Source organism: Cervus canadensis, chromosome 31 (genome assembly GCF_019320065.1).
Source record: "Cervus canadensis isolate Bull #8, Minnesota chromosome 31, ASM1932006v1, whole genome shotgun sequence".
Classification (NCBI taxonomy): Eukaryota; Metazoa; Chordata; class Mammalia; order Artiodactyla; family Cervidae; genus Cervus; species Cervus canadensis.
Genome location: NC_057416.1, coordinates 14,263,549 through 14,274,512, shown reverse-complemented (window position 1 = coordinate 14,274,512; position 10,964 = coordinate 14,263,549). Strand labels below are relative to the sequence as shown.

The 10,964-nt window shown below is 45.6% G+C and overlaps 1 protein-coding gene across 1 annotated transcript; it reads right to left on the bottom strand.

The window, feature by feature from the left end:
* Positions 1–3,387: 3,387 nt before the first annotated feature.
* SLC25A4 (solute carrier family 25 member 4) lies at positions 3,388–7,597 on the bottom strand. Its single transcript, XM_043454132.1, has 4 exons — positions 7,147–7,597; positions 5,366–5,852; positions 4,720–4,860; positions 3,388–3,833 (listed from the first exon to the last, which is right to left on the bottom strand). Exons 1-4 carry the CDS (start codon positions 7,255–7,257, stop codon positions 3,676–3,678), a joined length of 897 nt encoding a protein of 298 aa, XP_043310067.1. The 5' UTR covers positions 7,258–7,597; the 3' UTR covers positions 3,388–3,675.
* Between the last annotated feature and the right edge of the window lie 3,367 nt (positions 7,598–10,964).

Genomic DNA, 10,964 nt, shown 5'->3' with positions numbered 1-10,964 from the left:
CTGTCCTGCACCATCTCCCGGAGTTCGCTCAGGTCTATGTCCCATTGAGTTGGTGATGCTGTCTAACCATCTCATCCTCTGCCAGCCCCGTTTCCTTTTGCACTCAGTCTTTCCCAGCATCAAGGTCTTTTCCAGTGAGTGGGCTCTTTGTATCAGGTGGCCAAAGGATTGGAGCTTCAGCATCAGTCCTTCCAATGAATACACAGGGTTGATTTCCTTTAGGAAATCACTCTTTTATAGCTTGAATACAATAGACACTCTTTTATAGCTTGAAGGAGTGTTTTTTTTAAGTTCACATCAACATTTCATATGTATAATGGGTATTATGAATGATAAGAAATACTCTTTTTAAAACTTGCTGCTAAAACATTATGAATTTTTTTAATAAGGGTTAAATAACAATAGTGCCATTGGAGTAAATCACTGAGTAGTTCCTGCTGGTAGTATATTTGAGCTCTAGCAAATAAGACTACATTATAGCAGAAATTTGTACTTGGTTTTAAAATTCTGGTGACTGTTTTAATCCACTTAGAGATATTTCTGGAACCACCATAATACAGTCTTAATGTTCTGTGTCTCTATTTCAGAATCCAATTTGTCGGTCTTTTCTTACATGATTAGTCCTTTTTTAAATGTTGGATTTTATAAATTTTCATTCACCTGAGGACTTGAAATAATGCTGTTTTGTTACCTTCTGGAAATTTTACCTTTCACACTTAGACATGCAGTTCATCTGCCATTGTTGTTTGTCTCTTTTTCACTAATTCTGTTATCTGAGTTATTTAGTTCCAGTTTTATTCTCTGGGCTTAATTTGCTGTCATTTTTTAAAACTTGGAATGGATGTATAGTTCACTGATTTTCAGTCCTTTTCTAATGCTGTTGTTGTTGTCTTTTCTAATAAATGCATCAAAGGCTATAAATTTCTTCCGAGCATAGCTTTAGCTGTTTCCCACAAGTTTTGCTAACATGGTATTTTTGTTGTTTTGTTGTTTAGTCATTCAGTCATGTCTGACTTTTGCAATCCCATGGACTGCAGCCTGCCAGGCTCCTCTCTGCCCATGGGATTTCCCAGGCAAGAATACCACAGGATTGGGTTGCCATTTCCTCCTCCAGGGGATCTTCCCAACTCAGCAATCGAATCCAGAGTCTCCTGCAATGGCAGGCAGATTCTTTACCACTGAACCACCAGGGAAGAGCCCATTAAAATTAAAAAATACTTTGTGACATGTCAGTACTCTAAGAAGTGCACAGTTCAGTGTCCGCACACAAAGTCTTGCAGACCAGCCACCCTGGGTTCGTGTCTAGTCCAGGGCGCTGTTGCAATAGGGCAGAGCTGCCCTATCAAAGACCATCTGGTCAACACAGCCTGAACTATTTACTACCTTGCCCTTCAGAGAAAAAGTTTGTTGACCCCTGCTCTAGGTGGTATTTTCTTCCAGAGGTTTACTTTTGCTTTTGACAGCAGGCAGCAGGGGGTCTCACAATCTCGTCTCCCATATCTAGCTAAAGGGATGAGATAGCTGAAAGCCAGCCTCCGGGACTGCAGGGGCCGCCCTGTCCCTGGTTCCCTCTTCCTGCTGTGGGAGGCCTCCCAGAGGTGTGACCCTTCCCCTCCCACCCCCCACCCCCCCCCACCCCCACCCAGACACTCTCAGAATCACTCTCCAATTCTCAACCTTCCAGCTGCATTTCTACAACTTTCACACACCTCCTGGGGCCATGGACCCACCCTGCGGGAATTGTCAAGACAGGGCAGTCCAGGGAGGTGCTGCCCATCCAAGGTTGAGGGACCTGGGGGCTCCGGGTCCTTAAGGAGCTGGGGTGAGGGCTGATGCCACAGGCTCCTTATACATCCATTCCTGAGGCCACAGGGGTTAACACTCGCAGGAGGTGGGGAGGCTGCCTTGTGGGTCACATGCAGAAGGGAGATAATCACACTGTTAAGTAAATGTTGAATCCCCTTCTCCACTTCCTGTTCCTGCCAGAGAGGCCCCCGGGTCTTTCACTGCCGGCACTGCCCACCTCCTTCCACCCGGCACCCCTCAACGCCCCCACCTTCCCTCCCACCGCTAACTCTGAGGGCTGGCCTTCTCTGGAGAGTCACTCCACAGAAGCATTTGTCCTACTAGCCTGCCCTCTTTTCTCTCCATCAGCAACAGAGCTTGGACTTTTCAGATCACCTTTAGGAGAGAAAGCCAATGAGACACATAGGCCCCAAAGGCCCCTAATGACCTGTACCTGCGACCTGGCCTTGAGGTGGGCTTGAGAGACTGTCAGCAGAGACAGCTGCTAGGTTAAGATGGATGTAACCTTGGACGTGGCAAAACTCAGACCTTAGCTACCGGAGTAGAACAGGGCAGCCATTTTTTTCACCAGGGAGGCGGGAGTGAAGAGGCGGAAGCGCTTGGGAAGGAGGCAGGTCCAGAACGCGGCGTGCAGAGATGCCCATCAGCCACCTGTCGGAGCCGTGAAGACACGTGCCTGCCATCCAGGCTTCACCCCGCACGCAGGGGCACGTGTCCGCACGTCACTCCCAGCAAGCGTGGACCCTATGAACCGTGTGGTCTTCTGGACCCAAAACGTTTACTTTCCCATGTGGAATTGTCCTTGTTTTCCTCTTGCTCACAGACTTAAGAGTCAAGTCCCAAACTGACTTCCTCCAGGTCTTGATAAATTGTTGCAGAAAAGAAGTGCTGGCAGATATTCTCTATACCCCTGTATCTAAGTCTAGTTATTTTCTTTCAAGGCCTATCTTCTATCCTTCCCCCCCCAGTTCCCTCTGGCTTCTAGTTCTCCTCAGCCAAGATTCACTGTATTGATATTAAATGTTACACTATTTAACAATGCCATGTCACTTCTCTCTCCTAACCCCACTTAAGCTTTTTTTTCCCAACGGGCTTCTGCCTTTTTGCATCTTCCACAGGATCCAACAGGATTTCAGTGCTAGCTTGCTAACTGATTTCAATGACTACTGTCCACCTGTCATAAAATTCCAAGTATCACAGTTCTCTAAAGGCACTGATAGCACTTCCTAACCATGCAGAGCTCCTGAAACTGTGCTTTAAAGCTTTTAGTGGAATCTCACAATTCCTGAAGACTGTGTGAAAAGTGCGTAAAATACGGTGAGATTATGGAAGCCACTATCCATGTTACCACTGAGGCTACAGCACTATGGTGTAAGGTGAAGAGAGAACATAACCTATTTCAGTTTGAAAACCGTAACTCTGAAGTATGCTAAGTGTTCACGTGATAACACAGTGTAATATCTGATATTTAGAAGCTTGTCCCCTGAGTTATATAAATGAGTCATGCTAAAAAATAAGATTTATGGTCTTATGATTTTAATCCATTTGGCAGTTAATAAGAATTCGGTAAAATAGAGAACATGCATTAAGTGGTCTTTATTGACATTTCACATTAAGTTATTCATGATCAGTTCTTCAGTTAATTATATAAGTATGATAAGTTATTTTCTATTGGCTGTGGAAATTTAAATGTAAAATAAATACAAAATACATTTGTGGTTTAATGAATACTCAAGCTTTTTTCCCCCCCTCTGAGGTATTCCTTTCAATCTGGTTTCATCCCAGATCTTTCTTTTTTACTTCCCCTTAGGAAGAGTCTATTAAACCACACAATGGATCTGGAACCAATGAACTCGAGTTTTAATCACATTAGACAAACTTTTTGATCTCATCATACAATACCAATACAAAAGCACCGCCCATGCCTCTCAATACGTTGGACCAGGCACCTTTGAAGAAAGCCTTGGGTCCTTCATCTTTTGCAATCTTCCTCCAGCAGTCCACTGTCCCAGTGTACATGATATCCGCTGTGGAAACAAACATCGTTGGTGAGGGCTCCATAATCCTGGAGGAAAGAGACTTTTCCTCTGAAAGACAGCTGCAGTTTGTTCTCAGTGTTATAAAAGGTCACTTTGAGTCTTCTGCCCACCTCTAAGCACATTCAGTGGGACAGCCCCGCCCCTTGCATAGCCGCTGGGTGGGGTCTCTAGATTCCTAGTTCAACTCAAGATCAAGTGAAGAACGGGGGTGATGAACCAGCTAATTCACATAAGTCAAACAGAAACAGGAAGGGAGCAGGGGGGAGCAGAAGTATTAATCTGGGGGGTCCTGTTTATTACTGATGAGAAAACTGAGACCCAATCTCAGATTATACTCTTACAAAGCAAGAGATACAATTATTAGGTTGAAGCAGATGAAACTAATTATATATTCAGTGTTTCTTACTGTTAAAATGGAATTTCTTATGTTTCAACCTATTGAAGCCAAAACTTTTCCTATTGCCACAAACTGCTGGAGGCCATCTCTCCCCCAGCTAAATCACTCTTCCCAATAATGCTTGTAAAACTAGGTAAGAAGCACTTTTAAATAAACTAGCTGATTACTTCTTTTCCCTATTTCTGCACCCAGGCTCCTAATGGAAAAAGGCCTAAGGCCTCTATGATGCTAGCTACCTAGTTAAGTTCACAAACCAGATGAACCAAACCATATCCCATTTTCGGTGTTCTTACTTCTTTGATTAAAATCAAACCAAATCTTTAAAGGAATAGTTTAGAACATCGGGGAGGATTCATCACAGTCTTTCTTAAATTTTTATCTCGGTTCTAACAACTTAGGAGAATGCAGGCTGTACAGAGCACTGACTGGTGTTCTCCTTGAGCAGAAAAGTAAGATTCTCGTGGGTCTTGGGCTTACCCCCTTTCCGGCCAGACTGCATCATCATCCTACGCCGGACGGTGTCAAAGGGATAGGACACCAACCCTGCGACCGCCGTCACAGTCTGGGCGATCATCCAGCTCACGATAATGTGCACATTCTTGGGGTCAGGCAGCATCCCTGTGGGCAGAGCCAAGAAGCCAAATGGCCATGACGTGATTCCTCCTCCGAGCAGCTGAGCAAAAAGCAGGTGGGGCCGGAGAGCAGGGCACCGCAACTTTCACGCCCCACCCTTCCAGAAGAGCCCGCCCCGCGAGGGGTGCCTCAGGAGTAACCAAGCAGCCAACACAAGTTGGGGCTGCCAACCCCCCCTGGACCCACAAAACCCAAGCCGTGCCCCCATGCACAGGGCATGTTGAAATGGCTCCAAGTTAAACTTGGTAACTGATAAAAGGAGCCAGGCACCCCCTTCGCCCTCTCTGAGTAACTCAAGGCCAGGGTAGTTCAGGAGAGGACAAGGAGAGTCCTCCAGCTATTGATCCCCACCTCACCACCTCCGCAGTTTAGCCCAGGGGCTAGGCGAAAGTGAGATTAACAAGACAAAGTCCTTTATGAGTTAGACACCCCTCAGGATCCTCTCCACACACCCTCCTCCGCTCTGCGCCCCCTGACGCCCTTCTCTCACCCTTGGCTGTATCATAGACTCCAAAGTAGGCGGCTCTGTAGATAATGATGCCCTGGACCGATACATTGAAACCCTGGTAGAGGCCCCTCAGGCCATCAGACTTGAAGATCTTGGTGATACAGTTGCCCAGACCAGTGAACTCCCGCTGGGCGGCACCCTTGCCCACGTCGGCAGCCAGCCTGGTCCTAGCGAAGTCCAGCGGGTAGACGAAGCAGAGGGAGGTGGCCCCAGCTGCCCCACCGGAGGCCAGGTTACCGGCAAAGTAGCGCCAGAACTGCTTATGCCGGTCCACACCCCCCAGGAAGATCTGCTTGTACTTGTCCTTGAAGGCGAAGTTGAGAGCTTGGGTGGGGAAGTAACGGATGACGTTGGCCAGGTTACCCCTCCAGAAGGAGAGAAAGCCCTGCTCTTTGGGGATTCTCACCACGCAGTCAATGATCCCTTTGTACTGCTTCTCGGCACTGATCTGTTTGCTGGCATGCTGGACCTGCAGTGGGGAGAGGGGTGGGGGAGGAGGGAGATGAGGGGGACAGGGAGGGCCGAGAGAGGAGGGCAGGAGAACAAGGAGGTTTGAGCTTCCTGACTTCCTTGTTTAAAAAGTATGGGGAAATCAAATGAACACTGAGTAAACTGAAGTCTTAGCTACTTGGACACTAAGTCCCCTAAACCCAGTTCTGCCTCAATTACCAGGGCATTTGAGAGAAACAGTTCTGCTCCAAAATACACTGAAAGGGATGATTTGATTACGTAAAGGGAGACATTGATTTGTTGCATTTTCCCGAGGTGCCAGAACTGTACTAGGGCTTTATTACTGGGAGACAGAAATAATTAAAGATCCCTGGCCCAAAGGACACCTGCTCTGATCTGACAGATAGGATGGGAAGGAGGTGAGGATTCCTCAGTCTCTCTTTAGTCTCTCTGGAGACGCAGTCTCTGAGTAGTAGGTGTTCTAACGGAAGAAGGAATCCACTCAGCATTGGAGCCTGACATTTTCCAAGCATATCCAAATAATCAATTATTGAGGGGTTTGTTGCTGTGGGCCATTGGGGTTTTTTTCTTGTTATTGATCATTTTGACTCCCAAATTGAGAATGCCCAATTCCTCATGGAGGGGTCCTTGCTTTTTGGGCAAGTGAAAAAAAAGGGGGGGAGGGTGAGATAATGAGAACAAGCCATTCAGAGATCAGGGCTGGGGAGGAAAAGATTTGGGGAAAGGATGAATAAGGCCATCTGAGTTTATTCTTTAAAGTGCTGGTCTCTCAAGACCTGTTTCTTTATGTGCAAAATGGGGGAAACAGTATCTGTCTTACAGAGGTCATACAAAGATGAATGAATAATAGAATAATGTTGGCTATAGCACGGCGCACTGGACACCGTAATAATCTTGAGTAATAATTATTTCGATGTTGTTAATCGTAAAAGGTGGATGCTGAGAAGAGGGTGCAAGGGGCTCTGAAAATCAAGAGGTGAGGCCGACCCAAGAGGCCTGAGTGCCTGCGCTGTCCCCGGAGCAGGATCTGGCTGGCTGCAACCTACTCTGGGTGGGTTTCCATATATAGACACCCGCACGCGGGGCGCCACCCGACACCAGGAATCCGCTACTGACGCTGGACCTGTCTCTGCGCAGAGGGCACCTTCCCCTTCGCGCAGGCCGTGCGCCGGGCCCGGGGCCTAGCGCGGATTTGGGGGACGGCCCCGCGGCCCGCCGGGGCGCCGCGCGCCCGGTCCCGCGCGCCAGCGCCCCGCTCGCCGCGCCCGCGCCCGCGCCCGCAAGGTCCTCACCTGCAGCAGCAGTTTGACCCTCTCGATGGGCGCGACAGCGGTCTTGGAGATGGCAGCGGCCACGCCGCCGGCCAAGAAGTCCTTCAGGAAGCTCAGAGCCTGATCGCTCATGGTGACAGCCGGGCGCACACCGCCTCCGCGAGACGCGCTCTCGCTCTCTCCGCCCGGGCAGCCCCGACTTCCCCTACTCCAGACCCTGCGCGACGCGAAGGGGCCACTCACCTCGCCCCGCTGCCCGCTTTATATACCCCGCCCAGGCTCTCGCGAGAGGAGGCGGGGCCCCGGGGCCCCGCGCGCCCCTCTCATTGGCTGGACGGGAGCGCGGAGCCCCGCCTCCTGGCCCGCCCCCTCTTCTGCAGAGGGCAACGGGGGCGAAGGCGCTTCCGGGGGGCAGGGGTGGGCTGGGGGCTGTGCCTTTACTTGGGACGTTTAAAGGGCAAATTCATGTTATCTGTCCCGCGAGCGCAGGGAACACCGTGTCTCTGCAGCATGTGGACCGCTGTATTTATAGCACAGGAGGCCTAGGCCGACCTGGACGCGGACATGGGACCCGCGACCTCCAGCTCCGCTCACCTTAACCCCGGGTCTGCACGCGACCCGCCCCCGGCCGAGGCGTGGAAGGCTCTCTTTTCCTCTTCTTCTTTGTAACTGTGTCGCTCCCCAGAGCTCCCTGCCTGTATGCGGGCCCTTAAAGAGTGGTGTGCGCTCACAGATAAATTAAGATCCGCCAGAATAAATACACTAACGTCACTTGATGCTGTGATTGCTTCATCTAATGTGGCAACCTGCTGAATCCCCTCTTCTGTCCATTCAAATCGTTCAATCATTCATTCCGCTAAAGTGTTTCTGTGCCCGGCACTCAGCGCCACCAGGACAGGCCGAGTATAGGGGGGCCACTAGGCGAACACTTATTTAGCAAGTATTTAGTATGTGTGTGTGTCGTTTGTCTGTTGGATCTGCCTGTCACCCCATGATACACAGCCCCTGATAACTCAAATAACGAGGACCTTATAGGTTTCTCTCTCTCTTTTTTAAATCCCTTAAGGGTTTAATGTTCCACTCTGCTCTCCATAGAATCTCAGCAAATGTTCTGGGCAGAATGTTCACAGGCAGCTGGCAGCTTCTTGAGAGTCGATGCTGTTCCCTTCCCATCAGAGTAGCTGGATGACTGGGGAATGTTAAGTAAGAGAAGGTCGAATGCTTAAGTGCTTTTGCCTCTTTTTTAATAGACACCTGGCTTTGGGGAGGTATATTCTATCTAGTCCTAGGAATTGATTGCAATTAGAGTTTGTATTTAAGAAAATACATTAGTATGAGCTTTGATTTCTCTTATTTTTTGACAGTTCATAGAATCATACAGCTTTTCAAATACAGCTCTTCCTTCCCCTAGAATGATTGATCTAAACTCTTTTCACTATCCAATCTCTTGCCATGTTTGTTAATGTTCCTTTGTACACTGGACAAAGTTTATTCATTTCTTTTTTTTTTTTTTTCATGAGCTTGGTGCAGACAGACATCATGCTAGGCAGTGAGTGAGCTGCAGCCGTGTGTCATCCTGGGTTTGGAAGCTTCAGTAGAGCAGAGGTCACTTAGCTGGGTGCCAGCACCATAAAGGGTACACATTTATTTGAGGATGGAGCAGGCTAGAGTTCAGAAACCCAGGTGAGCTGTATGAAAGTGCACATTTACCAAGGTCAGGCAGAAGGTCAAGAATTCAGCATAAACAGAAAAGTCATTTATGCATCTATTCAACAAATACTTGAGCACTTACTGAGTACCAGGAACTAAGTTTGTCCCTGTGGATTCAATATGGCTCAGTCCCCAAGAACCCCAAAATACGTCCATGGCTGAAATAAGTTCAGCCAAGAACATATTTGTTACTTGTTCAGATTTATCACAGCTTCACATATAGATTTCCATGGATCAACATTATCCACATATTAGTCACTTTTAATTAAATAGTGTACTTAATTACCTTCTGTTAATATAGAGCAGTTGCCTAAACCATTTTCTTTTAACTATGCATTAGAGATGTTTCTTGTTTTTAATTATGAAAAGTAATGCTTCTATACAGATACTTCTGCACAGATTTTATTTTCCCCTTCAATTTTTTTTCCTTTTCATGTATCCCCAAAATGAAATTAATAGATTGAACATTTTAAAAGTTTTTTTAGCTTCGGCTACAGATTGAGAAATTGTTCTTCAGAAAAACTGTACGATAGGACTTTTATGTAGAATCTAAAAGTTACAACAAACTAGTGAAAGTAGCACAAAAGAAACAAGCTCACAGATACAGAGAACAAACGAGTAGGGAGAAGGAAGGGAGGAGAGGCAAGATAGGGGTAAGGGATTAAAAGGTACAAATTATTATATATAAAATAAGCTACAAAATATTGTACAACATGGGGAACATAGCCAATATTTTATAATAACTGTAACTGGAGTATAACTTTTAAAAACTATGAATCACTATGTTGTACATCTGAAACTTATATAATGTTGTACATCAAGTACATTGCTCTTCAGTCACCCAGTCGTGTCTGACTATGACTCCATGGGCTGCAGCATGCCAGGCCTCCCTATAATTCATTTTAAAAAAAGAGGAAGAAGAAATGTGGAGTCCACCAGCTATGTAAACAGGCTCATTTCCCACAGATCCTCCACCAACAATGACTTAAAAAAAAAAAAAAAAGGGATCTTTTTGCTATTTGTGACATTTTATGAGTTCTAATTTGCACCTCTTTAATTACTATGAACCTATACATATTCCACATGATTCAACTTAGTTTGCTAGCATTTGTCTTTTGTTTAAACTCTTAATCTTCCTTGACCACTTATGGCATGAAAGCAGAGTATTTATACTGACAACTATTCTTTATAGATTTGGGACAATAAATATGTTTTGAGCATTTTTCATTTTTTAAAATATTTATTTTCTTGCATTATTTTAATCATGTCATTTATTTAAATAGGAGCAGATCCAGAATAAGATGATATACTTCCTGTTCTGGTGTAAATGGATCTCTTTTGTAAATATACTAGTCTGAGCTAAATCATAATTAGCCGGTCTTCTTCTACTTCTTTTGGTAGTCATTTTTTAAAAATATAACACTACATTACATATTATAAAGTGGTATAATCCAACTTCATTTTTCTCCATACCATGCTTGGGTTACCCAGCACTGATTTTCAGGTAGGTATTTTCTCCTCCCCAATATTTGTCTTATATTACTAATTCTCGTTTGTTGTATAAGTGCTTATAATAGCTTTAATTTAGGAAATCGCCATACAGTCACTTATTTATTTGATCATCAGTCTTTAAAAACAACTATTTTTTTTTAACATCAGCCTATTAAGAACAACTTAATAGGTGATTCCACAGGCACTTAAAACACAAAAAGTTTTATCTGCCTATATGCCTGGATTTATTTTTTCCTGTCAAGGTGTTCAGTTATTTAAACATAACAGACATTTATAGGTGATTCCACAGCCACTGAAAACACAAAAAGTTTTATCTGCCTATATGCCTGGATTGATTTTTTACTGTCAAGGTGTTCAATTATTTAAACATAACAGACATTTAAGTTAAATTAGCATATTAATTCAGGAAGTTTTATCATCTTCGTTACACTTCATTTTACCAATCAGAATTTTTAGTATTTTCTATGTGGGAGATATCATATTTCTCCTTGGCTTCTGTCAGATTCTCCTGTCACCTCAGCGGAGCTGTAGCTAGAATCCTTGACAGGGGCTTTTCCTTGGAAATCCATATACTGTCCTTTCCCTCCACGGACTTTCTCAGAAAAGAGAAGCCTCAG

Excerpts from the sequence above, each read along its gene's own strand:
- SLC25A4 (XM_043454132.1), bottom strand. The coding sequence starts at position 7,257 with ATGAGCGATCAGGCTCTGAGCTTCCTGAAGGACTTCTTGGCCGGCGGC. Across the intron at positions 4,861-5,365 it reads AGTCTATGATACAGCCAAGG|GGATGCTGCCTGACCCCAAG; the intron begins GTGAGAGAAGGG and ends CTCTGCCCACAG. Across the intron at positions 3,834-4,719 it reads GCAGTCTGGCCGGAAAGGGG|CGGATATCATGTACACTGGG; the intron begins GTAAGCCCAAGA and ends TTGTTTCCACAG.